General features: G+C 40.9%; 2 protein-coding genes across 4 annotated transcripts in view; one reads left to right on the forward strand and one right to left on the reverse strand.

The window, feature by feature from the left end:
- Positions 1 to 531: 531 nt before the first annotated feature.
- On the reverse strand, positions 532 to 4,776 carry C17H4orf46 (chromosome 17 C4orf46 homolog). 2 transcript variants are annotated; one of them, XM_044930388.2, is made up of 3 exons: positions 4,245 to 4,776; positions 3,521 to 3,591; positions 2,842 to 2,974 (listed from the first exon to the last, which is right to left on the reverse strand). In XM_044930388.2, exons 1-3 carry the CDS (start codon positions 4,425 to 4,427, stop codon positions 2,959 to 2,961), a joined length of 270 nt encoding a protein of 89 aa, XP_044786323.2. In that variant the 5' UTR covers positions 4,428 to 4,776; the 3' UTR covers positions 2,842 to 2,958. The 2 variants fall into 2 exon arrangements, with proteins under 2 accessions (XP_006073968.1, XP_044786323.2); XM_006073906.4 differs by lacking the exon at positions 3,521 to 3,591 and having other exon boundaries at positions 532 to 2,974.
- Positions 4,777 to 4,931: 155 nt separating this feature from the next.
- Positions 4,932 to 15,179, forward strand: part of ETFDH (electron transfer flavoprotein dehydrogenase) — a 44,233-nt gene continuing 33,985 nt past the window's right edge. The window contains exon 1 of one of the 2 annotated variants that reach the window (XM_006073910.4): positions 4,932 to 5,151. In XM_006073910.4, coding sequence (XP_006073972.2) covers positions 5,118 to 5,151 — 34 coding nt within the window. In that variant the 5' untranslated portion in view covers positions 4,932 to 5,117. Of the gene's footprint in view, positions 5,152 to 5,211; positions 5,439 to 15,179 lie in introns of those variants that run through there. The other variant, XM_006073907.4, reaches the window with a different exon arrangement.

A 15,179-nucleotide genomic window follows, 5' to 3' on the forward strand; every position in this document is an offset into this window, starting at 1 on the left:
ACTAAACATACTATTTTAATACTAAAAATTTCATTTTACTGTCATCATCCTCTTGAGGCTCTTAAAAGTTTACATCAGTCAGAACATTAAGTTGTCCTCTGAGGTTTATGTAGATATGGCAATGAACTACTAAGTTTTAAAATTTTTTGTCTTTAAGTAAGACAAAATATTTACATTTTGACCTCCTTCCCCATCTCTCCCATGAAGCACAGCAAAAAGAAATATAAAAAGGTATGATTTTTTTTAAGTCACTCTTGAAAATAAGATGAACTTCTCTGTGGACCACACATGGCAACAGAAACTGTGAGCAGAGCTGAGCTGTGGGCCTGTGGACTCCAAACAATAGCGGCTATGAGTTTTGCAAGAGGAATTAAGTGTCCTCAGAAGGCTCACTGCCTGAAATTGGGGGTTAACCCAAGCAAATGGCAATTGAATAAAATTAGAAATCAATTAACATGATTTTTCTACCTTAGAAAAACGTATGTTGGGGGGTGGGGCAGGCAGGGAGAGGAACTCACACACACAAAGAGCAAAGTAGTACAGATCACATTTATGATACAGCTAAACCAGGGGAAGTTACAGAGAATCTTAGCATGAGATGAAGCAAACAGATCAAAACAATGAATGCAGAATTCAGACCAAGTCATTTGTATGTTAATTGAATGACATATAGCATCTGAAACATGGTATTTGGAGGAACAGCTATACACATACAAAAATAAATAAAACAAAACCCAAGAACTAAACCACAAGCCAAAAGAAATTCAGGTGGATTAAACATCTAAACACTAAAAACACTAAAAACTTTTTTTAAACTTTTGGAAAGAACATACATAACAGAGCATTATGTAGTATCGAAAATATGTAATAGCTATAAATCCATACAGAAAAGACAAAACATAACAGAAAAATGGGCAAAAGGTATCACCTGCGAAATCATACTGCATTTCCTCAATGTCCTGTACTTACACGAGGCAGCACTATTCAGTGTGCGGGACTATCTATAAGAAAGGAATATCAGAAGAAGACCACTGGGGCCCTCTGGAGGCTGGTTACTACACACACAACATAGTATTTTTTTTATTTGACATACAGTCAATAATATTAGTTTCAAGATAGTACTTTGTAGTGTTTTGGTAACACATATGTGTATTAAAAACATAAAAACACAAACTAGAATATGCAATCCCTCTAGGACAGAGGTTATCTCTGGGGAGAAAGGGATGGAATCAAAAGGTAATAAAATAAGTTTCAAATGCATCTAACACTTTCATATTAATATGTTCATAGATCTAAAGAAAAAATAACCAAATGCTAACATTTATTAAATCTGCATGGTGGAAATATACAGGTGTTCTTTAAGTGATTCACCTTTCCTCTTACGTTTGAAATATTTCAACAAAGTTTTAAAATAATGAACCTGAAGAAATGAAAATAACATTTGCTTTGAACAAGCTTATTTTTATAGATTTTAAAAATTGCAATTTTCACGACACATAAGAAAAATATTTTTCTAGCATCAAAATAAGCATCTCTTTGGTATAGTAACACACCACAAATGTTATCTTTAACATAAAAGATTAATCAAGAACCGTGACTTAATATGTTAAATAAAACTATCCTTTGCCCATCCATGTGTCCCCTTTCACAGGCCCATTGTGGGGCTTGGAAGTGTAGTTCTGTGCATACCTCCACAGCTACAAGAATTAAGATGCTGCATCAGATATGTCCAGAAGTCACACAACAGAGAATTAGTTGGCTTAATCATCGATACATATGACACAAACTCACCAAAAGAGACAGCACGCGTGCACAACGTATGATATGAGACGTAAAACAGAGCATTTTCATGAAGATCAAATAATATGAAAATAATTACATCATTTAAATTTGATGCATTTTTTAAAGTACTTGTTTAGAATTATTACATTCAGAATATAAAATTATTACCTGCCAAGCTCCAAAAGTAATAACACAAAGCCATAATTTTATAAGGCACTTTAAGGAGAACAATTAAACATACAAAACAGTGAATATAAGAAATATCCATAAAAGCAGTTAACCTCAGAAATAGAGGGGGAAAAAAATATGTATTTTTTCAAGATAGGCTTCAGTAAAAGTTTTTTTGAAAAGCATCACAGAGGGGCAAAAAATATTTATCATATATTTTAAAAAGTTGTTATCAAAGTTCAAATTCCTGTTTAAAAAAAAAAGATAACATTTTCCTTCAAGTCAGTGAGGTTCTGACTCAAATACTTTTTCAAGAAACAATTAACATCCTTATGCTAAAATTAAGAAGAAAAAGCAGCTTTTAATTATGCTGTCAACTCTTATTTAACAAACATTTAGTGACTGTTGTGTAACAGTGTTTTAGGTTTCTGGAAATATGTAAGTAACTAAGACACAATCATTGGTTCTAGGGAACTTAGCCCAGTGGAGCTAAATCTAACATTGGTAACATGAAAGTTTACCTTCTTTGGGCCATAAATAAAGCTCAATTTCAAATTCTGCTATTCTTGGCATCTTCTTGCAAATAGAAGAGCATAATGGTCCACCTAGTTTGCTACTGGTAACACTGTGGCATTATTATCTACTGATAACTTTCATAAAAGATTCTTTGAAAGTTCAGAGAACAGAAAGTGTTTAAAGATAAACAAATATGAATCAGCCTCAAAAATAACATCAGCATCCTGTTTACACAAAATGAAGAAAACCAAGAAAAATTTCATCTTCAGTATCCAAAACCGTGTGATTATCCAGTCTCCATGGTACATGTGCAAACACCATAGATGAGGAGGTATGCATTATTACAGTCAAATCAGTTGTCAGGCTTCAAGGAATCATAGCCTTCTTTCAAGAGGTCCCGCCATGTTTTAAGGAAACGTGCATTTTCTGTACATTTGAAAGCAAGCTCTTCCACTTGAGCTGATACTGCAGATGTGGCTTCCAGAAGTTTGGTTAATGAAAATGCTGCCTGAAAGTTAAAAAAAAAAAAAAAAAACAATGTAAGTTTATTTTTTAAATTCTCTCCCTATTTTATGAACCTGGCTGAAAATAGCTTAGAATCCAATGCCCAAGTTCTTTTCTTTAAAAAGTTAAAAATCTTCAAACTAAGACACGTCAGCTCTTTAGTGGAACCTAAAAAAATTTCTACATTAAGTAAGCTTTGAGGACATATGCCTACTAGAAAGATATACATTATGTATGAGACATGACCAGTCAGCATCTTTTTCGGGTTATAATACACTAGAGTCTCATTTAGCTCAACAAGACGACTTGGGCCCGTTGACACCAAGTACCAGAAGTATTTGAAGGACTTAGGATACAGCTCTTACTGATGGGAGGAAGCGACTTGCTCCGCTATTTTTATCTGTTTAACACTGGAGACAATGAAATCGTATGAACCAAAGAACAGACACTCTGAGCTCACAATTAACACCAACAAAAACAACACCCATGCAGAAAACACGGTACTCTTGGTGGAAAACTCATTTCTTGATCAAATGCTTTCTTCACCCACCGTGTAAAGTAACACTGTTCCTGGGTAACAAACACTTCAGCACTGCATTCTACACACTCACTTGGAACAGCCTGGTTCAGCAAAGACGAAGCTGTGTTAGCATTTCAGCCACCTTTTTAAAACAAATACTTGCTGAGGAATGAGAGAATAACGGAGTTCACCCCGCGGTTTGCAATCTGCACAGGAGGATCTCCCAGTTAAGACGACACCCTACAGACTTCATTCACTTGACCTTAAATTGAGAAACCCGACTGTGTGCGATGGGTGGCTGGGTGGCTGTGAGTGTACGCGCGCGTCTACAAACTGGAGACTCAACAGGAGCAGTTCAGACCAGGAATCCCGGCCATCAGAGGGACGGGTCTTTGTACTGTTAGGGGAAGCAATCTGGACCACGGGGCGGGGACTAACCCATCCTAATTGGGTCCGCTCAGAAGGATAATCGCCTAGCCAGCAGGCTCTGGGCAGGCGGCCAGCTAAACAAGGCGAGGGGGAGGGAGACGGATCAAGATCCAGCAGAGGAATCCCTGTCTGGCCCTCAGCCCCGCAGACGAGGCAGGGCGGTGGGTTTGTAAACTGCGCCGTTTCGGGTTACAGCGCGAGAGCTGAACCAGACGTCCAGGCACGAAGACCCGGCGCGGGCGCGGCGGGAGAGGGATGCCCTGGACTCCCGACGCGGCTCTTGAATACGTGCGGGACACGGCCCGGACCCGCCGGCCGCACTCACGTCTCCGATCTGCAGCTCCACCTCTTCCAGCGGGTCCACCAGTCGGCCGCTGCTCCTGCTCGGAACCGGCCAGCCCAAACCCCCCGGGGCGCTGGGGGAAGATGCTGAAGACGTGTCTGAAGACGAAGGAGAAGAAGGGGGCGGCGGCGGCGGGGAAACCTGCAGCCCTTCAGGGTTCGCCATGGAGCGGGGCTGGGCGACTGGACCGGACTTGGGAGGCCGAACCAATACCAACCGTCTTTCAACCGCTCGCGCCCAAAGCCCAGCGGGCCCGCCTCCTCTCGGCTCTCCGCCGGGGACCGCGAAGCCTTGTCACTTTCTCGGGACAGCCAATCAGATGCCAATGAGTTCGCCTGAGGCTGCTCTCCGCTCCAGGGGAAAACCTCCCAACGGGCTCCCAGACGCCGGAGCAGAAGACCACAGCTCCCAAGGTGCCGTGCGCGCCGCTCCGCCTCACAGTCTTGGGACTCTGCGCGCAATTCATCCTGGGATTTGTGGTCCCCCCCACCCCTCCCCAACCATTCTGGCGCCCTCAGCGCACGCCGGGTGAGAGGCCGCTCAGCCTGCAGCCGCGGGCGGCGCTGGGACTTTGAGTCCCTTCCCTTGCCCCTTCGGTCCGTGACCCGGAAGCGCTGCGGGCGTCGCGTCGCGTCGCGTCGCGTCTCTCGTGGCGTCACTCGTGGCGCCCGCGTACAACAAGACAGGCGGGAGCCTGGTGAAGCTGGAGCGTTCCGCGGAGCAGACAGGTGGTAACTGCTTGCGTCTCGGCGGGCGATGGCGCCCCCAGTGGCTTAGAGGTCCCGCGCCCATACGAGTCAAGCCCAACCTCCCCATACGAGTCAAGCGTCGGCCAGCGTCCTGTCTGCTGTGAACATGCAGGTGCTGCTGGCCAGATTGGCCTGCCCGGGTGAGCGGGGTCGGCGGGCGCGGGTTGACAGGGCAAGGTCGCGGGGCCAGTCCGGGCTCACCTCTCTAGGGAGGAACTCGGGCAAGGGCGCGCGATCAGCGCCAGGTGGATCCTGGTTTCCTCCCCGGGCTTGTCCCTATTGAAAAAGTTGACAACTAGGGCAGAGGTCACGGGCGGAGGAAACTTGTCAACGCGGCTCCCGAGCGGAATCTTCCCCGAACCCTGGTGCTGACCCTCTTCCCAAAGCCCAGATGTCCTAGACTTGCAACAGCCTTGTTGGAAAATGGGTAAATTAGCTATTACACAGGTTTTCTCCTTGATCCTCTCCTGACTTGCGTCTTGCAGCCGTCCTACTCCTTTCTTAAGAATTTGAACTCTGTTCTGTCACACTGACTTTTATATGGTACCCAAGTCATCAGGTTGTCTCTGGAGCCGGGAATTTTTCTGTGTTGTCTAAAATTAACTCTACGGCGTATCGTGTTATGGTTGCCCCTAGAACCATCATGATGACTTGGTAATACCTCATTACCTCCCCTTTCACCTTAAAAAAAGTAGAATGATGTCGTTGGACGGTTTTTGTTTGTTTTACTTAAAAACAGTTAAAAAAATTTACTCCAAGATATCTCTCAAAACTGACTTAATGTTTTCTGTAGTTTATTTAAATTAAATTTTGGTTCTAGAATAAACAAGTGTACATATTGCAAATTCACGGATATTATTATGTAAATTTCACAAAAGTAGAATTTTGTCAAATTTGTCTACCATGTATTAAATAATTGGAATTTAAAGTTTCTGTTACTGGTGCATGTTTTACGACACCTAATGTGTAAATACTGTTGACTGAAAAAAAATGCACACCCTAAAAGGTTGAGGATTATGTTTTACTCAGCAGGCACAGGGAGCACTTAGCCCAGGAGACAGCCTCTTAAGAGGGACAGCTCTGAAGAGGTAAGGTAGAAGCCAGGATATATAGGAGTTTTTGCAAAAACAAACAAGTGAAACACACAAAATAGGTAGTTGGAACATCAAAAGATTACTGCTAATTAAAAAATATATATCTCAAGTTAATGAATTTAGAGCTTTTCTGTGTATGGGAAGATGTAAGAGTTTGGGCTCATTGAAATCATTCCTTTGATATGCATCTCCACTATCTAGGCCCAGTGTCTTGCTTTTCTCCATCCTGAGTCCCTTCAGAGTACACGGTCAGGGACAGCTGCAGTAGCTGAGAGCTGGATGGCCACAACATCCTTTGTTTACTGATACAGCAGGTGATATTCTTTGTCCACAGTGCCTCCTCTAAGTCATAAATTTGACCAACGTTTGGGAATCATTTCATGACCAGTTTTTGTCCCTTGGTGCTAGGAAGGTTCATTCCTAGATCGGGCGAAGATTCTGTTGATAGGCCACCCAATGTGTTATTTTTGGATCAGGCCCTGTTGATAATCTAAAATTCTCTGGAGTGCCTGTCTCACTAGTTTATTATGATCCAGGAGATGTTTTCCCTTGCCGTTTATTCCCATATCTGAATTGCACTGTTACAATTATTCTGTGTAGAGTTAATCTATATGTAAATTGTCTTAAGACATTAATTTTGTTGGAGGCCTGGTTAAACATTGGATGATGCCAAAGGAAATCTTATGAAATAGAAAGGATATAAGTAATTCAGCTAATAACATTAATAAGGTCATAGTGCAGCAGAGAGAGGGACGAGTCATAAGTAATTTGAATCCAACAAGAGAGCAAATTAAAACAATGATCAGTATAACTAGTTGTAGTCTGGTTGAAATAAGCCATCCAACCCAGAGGAGAACCAGCTGAACAAGCCAAATTTTGGAGGGATCACATAGAGAGAAAGATAATGTTTCATCTTCATTTACAAAGGTATACTTTATCAACTTGTTGTAGGTAAGTGTAAGAGGAAAGGTTTTTCAGTTCAGTGATATGATCTGAAAATTATCAGGAATTTGTATATGCCAAAAAGTCATTTTTATAAATCTTGAAAATCTTCACTTTACAAAAGTATCAGAGTGAAGCAATGATTGTCTATAAATGACAAAATACTTAAAATGACATGGTTAAAGATCTGATTACAATGCAGTTGACAAGAAACTTGGATATTTCTGTGACAGACAGCATTTTAAGATAATAACTAGAATTATGATTAATAGCATTATATTGATAACAGGGTATACCAGATTTGTGGGAGTTCTTTATTTATTTTAGAATATATGTGTTAATGACATCTAACCTTAGATGGCTTCACCACCGCTTATGTGACAATGTTTCCCATGTACGTTAACATAAATAAACCTAATTAGTTTAATATCTCTCTGCGATATCAGGGTTCCTTTGAAGTATCCCAGAGTTAGTTGAAGGTCAAAAGGACTTTAGTTAGAATTTGCTATTTGGGACGTTTGTCAAAAATATCAAAAAGGTTTCAAAACACTGGTCAAGTAGGATCATAGGTCATTGTGAAACAACACTTATTCACTTAACCAAAGTGACAAAATATTTCAAAAGCAAAAACAGATCATTTAGAGGCACAGAAACTCAATCTGTTATCAAAAGCAGGGAAAATTTTTTTCTCTTAACAGAGAGAGGAACCAAGACCAGTCCTACTCCAGCCTACTTTTAATTACAAAATCCATTTACATTATTAAATTTAATCTAATCCTAGCCTGACCATTTTCAAAACTCCTTTTTCAGGGCTCTTTTTCTATAGACCTTCCACAACTTTCTCTATTCTTATTAGTTTGTTCCTTAAGTTTTTTAATCCAGAAATAACTGGCTCTAGGACAAAATCACCCTTACAGTTCCAACAGGTTCATTTCTATTCTTCAGTCTTCTTTTGCCGAAAACATACATCCTACTTTGCTTATACACTGAACTACTTCCCTTGATAGTTTTAGTGGCTTTGATTACATGTTATAGTTTTAACCCTTAAAAACCTTAATCTTTAGCAGAAACCTGAAAGGAACAAGTGATTATGAACTGTTTGTGAAACCAGCATTTCCCATTTGGGATATTCTATAACTTCTAGAAACATATATCTTCTCATAACATAATTTCTTTATTCTATGTGATATAAGATATGTCCAATAAAGCCAAAGATCTTTGGTTTCCCTCTTGTGAGGAAACAAAAGTAGGTCAATTCAGACCTGTTTAGCAATTAATGTTCCAGTATTTTATCTTATTTGAAATGACCTGGATATTCAAGGAATTACCATCATTTAACTTATCAAAATTCAAATTACCAAAAATCTGAAGAAACTATTTTAAGATAAACATACCCAAAACAAAAGAATTCCTAAAGAGTTCACCAGAAAACTTTTCTCATTTACCTTTATTGGTTAACTTAAAGTCATATCAAATTAATTTTTTTTTCACATTGACAAACTCTATAACAGAAATGACATGAACTTACTGACCTTCAGTAAACTTAGGTACAATAAAAGTAAGACATGTCTGTATTGACTAAACCAATGAGCTTAATATAACTTTAATATCAGATGTTAATTTAATATTGAATATTGTCTAGACCATGTGAACCCCAAATTCCCTCCAACAAGTTGCTTTTATATTTAGAAATATTTAGTTTGTAAACACTTACTTTAAGTCAATTAAATAGACCTCTTTTATAAGTTTAATTTTGTTCATATTTTCCAGAGTCAGAGATATCTCATATGTGATGTACACCCAGACACATAAACAGACAAAACTAGAGATCGCATAGATTCACTCTAAAAACTTAGTTATGAATCGGGTATTGCCATATAAACTCACAAGTTTATAAGTAACAGTTGGAATAAGATAAATTTGTTTGGTCAGATTAATACTTCACTATTTGTGGAAAGGTCTTCAGATTTATATTTGTCCTTGATAAACCCTTAAGGAGGCTAAGAATTAGATTTTGAGTGAGGGGACCTTTCCAACAGTTTGAGTTTTAAAAGGTCTTTTTCCCACTTTCCCCCCTCCAGTTCAGGTTTTATTTGATTGAGCTAATTAGCCTCAGTCTCAGTTTTTTGGGAGCTGTATTTACATTTCTGATCTGTAGAGACTTGCAAGATACAGTAGCTCCTGATAGTAAAAGATTGATTTGTCCATCTATACTTACTATGATTTGCTTTTGTATCAGAGATTTCCAGCTAAACTGCAAATCAAAAAAGAGTCCTGGGTTTTAGAACTTTAGGGTTTAATTTGTCATGCCTTCAAAAACTTGCGTAATGCATTGACAAAGCCCCTCTTTCTGAGTACATAGGTAAGACCCAGAGCAAAATGTCTATTATTATTTTTAGCCTCTGAATATTAGTTCCCAGTTTTTACTTTATATTGTCTTGGCTCAGGTAACCCTATTGGTTTCCTTTCACATGTTTAAATAATATTTCCTAGGGGCCAGATTAATATACCCTGTCTTAGAATACCAAGAAGAGGAAGCCCAGTGAAACATGTCTATCCCACAATATAATTCAGCAAAAGAGATGTAAAACATCTTATATAAAGCCTATTTAAACATACCAATTTTTATAAACTTTCATCTCAATTCTGTCAACTTTTAGTTGACAATTAGAACCCAATGAATAGGCTTTGGTCTTAAAAGCAGTCCTAGAAGCTTTCCTTTCTTTTATTCTCCAACCATTTTGACTATTTTGTATAAAAGGTTCTCAGATCCCTAGTAAGGGATTGAGCCAAGGGGCACAAGCCCTCTTGTCATATTGTAACTGGTCTAAATGTTGCCCCAACTAATTGGCAAACTACCACACAATTGCACTCATCTCACACGCTAGTAAAGTAATGTTCAAAATTCTTCAAGCCAAGCTTCAGCAATATGTGAACCGTGAACTTCCAGATGTTCAAGCTGGTTTTAGAAAAGGCAGAGGAACCAGAGATCAAATTGCCAACATCTGCTGGGTCATGGAAAAAGCAAGAGAGTTCCAGAAAAACATCTATTTCTGCTTTATTGACTATGCCAAAGCCTTTGACTGTGTGGATCGCAAGAAACTGTGGAAAATTCTGAAAGAGATGGGAATACCAGACCACCTGACCTGCCTCTTGAGAAACCTGTATTTAGGTCAGGAAGCAACAGTTAGAACTGGACATGGAACAACAGACTGGTTCCAAATAGGAAAAGGAGTACGTCAAGGCTGAACATTGTCACCCTGCTTATTTAACTTATATGCAGAGTACATCGTGAGAAACGGTGGGCTGGAAGAAGCACAAGCTGGAATCAAGATTGCCAGGAGAAATATCAATAACCTCAGATATGCAGATGACACCACCCTTATGGCAGAAAGTGAAGAGGAACTAAAAAGCCTCTTGATGAAAGTGAAAGAGGAGAGTGAAAAAGTTGACTGAAAGCTCAACATTCAGAAAACGAAGATCATGGCATCTGGTCCCATCACTTCATGGGAAATAGATGGGGAAACAGTGGAAACAGTGTCAGACTTATTTTTGGGGCTCCAAAATCACTGCAGATGGTGACTGCAGCCATGAAATTAAAAGACACTTACTCCTTGGAAGGAAAGTTATGACCAACCTAGAGATTAAAAAGCAGAGACATTACTTTGCCAACAAAGGTCCGTCTAGTCAAGGCTATGGTTTTTCCTGTGGTCATGTATGGATGTGAGAGTTGGACTGTGAAGAAGGCTGAACACCGAAAATCGATGCTTTTGAACTGTGGTGTTGGAGAAGACTCTTGAGAGTCCCTTGGACTGCACGGAGATCCAACCAGTCCATTTTGAAGCAGATCAGCCCTGGGATTTCTTTGGAAGGAATGATGCTAAAGCCGAAACTCCAGTACTTTGGCCACCTCATGCGAAGAGTTGACTCATTGGAAAAGACTGTGATGCTGGGAGGGATTGGGGGCAGGAGGAGAAGGGGACGACAGAGGATGAGATGGCTGGATGGCATCGCCGACTCGATGGACGTGGTGAACTCCGGGAGTTGGTGATGGACAGGGAGGCCTGGCGTGCTGCAATTCATGGGGTCGCAAAGAGTCGGACACACTGAGCAACTGAACTGAACTGAACTGAACCTGACAACCTGACAAGTTCAGTTCAGTTCAGTTGCTCAGTCGTGTCCGACTCTTTGCGACCCCATGAGTCGCAGCACGCCAGGCCTCCCTGTCCATCACCAACTCCCGGAGTTCACCACGTCCATCGAGTCGGCGATGCCATCCAGCCATCTCATTCTCTGTCGTCCCCTTCTCCTCCTGCCCCCAATCCCTCCCAGCATCACAGTCTTTTCCAATGAGTCAACTCTTCGCATGAGGTGGCCAAAGTACTGGAGTTTCAGCTTTAGCATCATTCCTTCCAAAGAAATCCCAGGGCTGATCTGCTTCAGAATGGACTGGTTGGATCTCCGTGCAGTCCAAGGGACTCTCAAGAGTCTTCTCCAACACCACAGTTCAAAAGCATCGATTTTCGGTGTTCAGCCTTCTTCACAGTCCAACTCTCACATCCATGCATGACCACAGGAAAAACCATAGCCTTGACTAGACGGACCTTTGTTGGCAAAGTAATGTCTCTGCTTTTGAATATGCTCTCTAGGTTGGTCATAACTTTCCTTCCAAGGAGTAAGCGTCTTTTAATTTCATGGCTGCAGTCACCATCTGCAGTGATTTTGGAGCCCGAAAAAATAGTCTAACACTGTTTCCACTGTTTCCCCATCTATTTCCCATGAAGTGATGGGACCAGATGCCATGATCTTCGTTTTCTGAATGTTGAGCTTTCAGTCAACTTTTTCACTCTCCTCTTTCACTTTCATCAAGAGGCTTTTTAGTTCCTCTTCACTTTCTGCCATAAGGGTGGTGTCATCTGCATATCTGAGGTTATTGATATTTCTCCTGTCAATCTTGATTCCAGCTTGTGCTTCTTCCAGCCCACCGTTTCTCACGATGTACTCTGCATATAAGTTAAATAAGCAGGGTGACAATGTTCAGCCTTGACGTACTCCTTTTCCTATTTGGAACCAGTCTGTTGTTCCATGTCCAGTTCTAACTGTTGCTTCCTGACCTAAATACAGGTTTCTCAAGAGGCAGGTCAGGTGGTCTGGTATTCCCATCTCTTTCAGAATTTTCCACAGTTTCTTGCGATCCACACAGTCAAAGGCTTTGGCATAGTCAATAAAGCAGAAATAGATGTTTTTCTGGAACTCTCTTGCTTTTTCCATGACCCAGCGGATGTTGGCAATTTGATCTCTGGTTCCTCTGCCTTTTCTAAAACCAGCTTGAACATCTGGAAGTTCACGGTTCACATATTGCTGAAGCCTGGCTTGGAGAATTTTGAGCATTACTTTACTAGTGTGTGAGATGAGTGCAATTGTGCAGTAGTTTGAGCATACTTTGGTATTGCCTTTCTTTGGGATTGGAATGAAAACTGACCTTTTCCAGTCCTGTGGCCACTGCTGAGTTTTCCAAATTTGCTGATATATTGAGTGCAGCACTTTCACAGCATCATCTTTCAGGATTTGAAATAGCTCCACTGGAATTCCATCACCTCCACTAGCTTTGTTCGTAGTGATGCTTTCTGAGGCCCACTTGACTTCACATTCCAGGATGTTCTGGGTCGTGAAGATCTTTTTTGTACAGTTCTTCTGTGTAGCTAAGTATATTTTTTTCCCCAGCCTTTTAAGGGTATATATTTTTTAAACTGGGTAAATACAGCAGACTTGTTTGGGGCTCATTAATATTGGGAACCAACAGGGTCCCTTTGGCTCATCCATCTTTACTTAGTGTTGCATCAAATCCTTTTGCTTTAATCCCATTAACATCTGTCTTATTTATCCCATTTATCAATAACCATCTATAGATTTCTTTATTTTGGGAAACAAGTACCTTAAAAATTTTCACCTTGTTGGGAAGAAATCTGTAGACTTCCCCTTCAGTTTTTTTTTTTTAACTTTCATCTTAACATTAATTATTCTAATGCTTTTATTAGCATCTATAAGACCCATTGAGGGGGAAGCAGAGACCAAAAATAAGTCTTCCCAAACTTTTGTTCTTTGTTTGTTTTAAAGGAGTTCTTAGGTTAATCATTATATGTGTTTTCCCACCCTCTAATTTGCTTTTTTCATGGGTACCATTAAAACAGTGCTTGTTATGAGAGCGCTCTAAAAATTTACCAATTTAAAAGTTTTTCCAATTAAAAGATCATCATCTGGCCCTTAAAGAGCTATATGTTAAAAGTGACTCAAACATATAAGATGCAAGAGGCTTCCCCACAAGAGAGTGTGGAGAATGCCACCTAAACAAGATCCAGAAGCTTTACTCCCCAAAATAGTCTAAGAAAATGAAGGCTGACACAATAAAGATTAAGATTGCAAAGTCCCTGAGAGTTGGCACAGTGGACAACAGACTGTGCAGAATCTCAGTCTGTTCTATTGGCTGACAGATGTACCACATATGTGTACCTTCTGGATGGCCGAGACCAACTTTCAGGACACACACACATACATCCCCATACAACACCAAAGATCAAGTAGGCATTTAGGCAAGTAGGCAAAGACACAGAAAGAGAAATGCAAGTTCCTCCTAGAGGACTTTTATTTCTTTAAGGGAATTCTGAAAAGATGTTTTATCAAGCTGGCTTTCTCTGACTTAACTCTGTACACAATGAAACAACCCCATCTTAGTCATTTTTAAGGCATGATTTCCTATAATTCCCAATTAAGTAAATACTTGGAAGTGTAAGTTTTGTATGTAGATAAACCTAGCTGGAATGTTAATTGGAGGCAAAGATATTAGGCCAGCCTCTCACTTAATCACCCAGTCCACTCAGTGTCTTTCAGCCAGGGAGCTTTCAACTCAACATCTGCAAACTGGGGAGCTAGGTACCTATTATACTTCTCCAGATAAAACTCAGAATCATCAACCAATAATCTGGAGCTCCTAGAACCAGGAAAGAGTCACCTGGATTCATCTTGACTCTCCAAGGAGGTGGGTGAGCAGAAGAGGCCACTACTGGTACCAAGGCTCTCGTTCCTCGTAGGGTTCAGGTTGAAGGAGAGGAGTCAGATCTAGGTCCTTTTGTGGTCACCAACTAGTCAGGTCAACTAGTGAGGTGTGTGGGGTGAAGGGCAAAACCTAAAAGTTGAGAGTTATGTTTTATTCAACAGACATGAGTGCATGCTCAGTTGCTAAGTCATATCTGACTCTTTGCAACCCCATGGGCTGTAGCCCACCAGGCTCCTCTGTCCATGGGGTTTCCCAGGCAAGAATACTGGATTGGGTTGCCGTTTCCTTCTCCAGGGTTATCTTCCTGACTCAGGGATTGAACCCACATCTCCTGCATTGGCAGTCAGATTCTTTACCACTGAACCATGAGGGAAGCCTGATATGATCAACAGAAATGCTGAGGACTTAAACCCAGGAGACAGCCTCTGAGATAGCTCTGAAGGACTGTTTCAGAGAGTTAGGGGAATAGCCAGGATATACAGGAGTTTAGGGCTGGGGAAGTGAAAACAGAAAAAACAGGTAGCTGGAACATCAAAAGGTTACTAATTAGAGAAAACTAGACATCTCAAATTAATGAATTTAGCACTTTTCTCTGTACGGGAAGATGCGAGAGTCTGGGCTCGCTGCAGTTATTCCTTTGACAAGCATCTTTACTATCTAGGGCCAGCACCTTGCTTTTCTCCATTCTGAATCCCCTCAGGGTTGTACTGTTGGAGGCAGCTGCTATGGCTGATCGCTTGATGGCCACAACATCTTTCATTTACTGAAATTAGCAGGTGACATTTTTTGTCCACAATATGCTTTATGTTTATCAAAATTTCAGAGTAATCAGATGCAATCTGCCCTCCTCTTAATTTAATTGAAATCATTCTTGGGTCAGGTGCTATCCAGATCCCACCAGAATTACTGTTTCTATTTTCATTGGGTCTCTAAATCATTGCTGGAGATGGAAAGGGCAACCCACTCCAGTATTCTTGCCTAGAGAATCCTGTGATCAGAGGAGCCTGGTGGGCTGCTGTCCATAGGGTCGCACAGAGTCGGACACAACTGAATCGACTTAGCGTGCATGCATGCATTG

Source organism: Bubalus bubalis, chromosome 17, assembly GCF_019923935.1.
Source record: "Bubalus bubalis isolate 160015118507 breed Murrah chromosome 17, NDDB_SH_1, whole genome shotgun sequence".
NCBI lineage: Eukaryota > Metazoa > Chordata > Mammalia > Artiodactyla > Bovidae > Bubalus > Bubalus bubalis.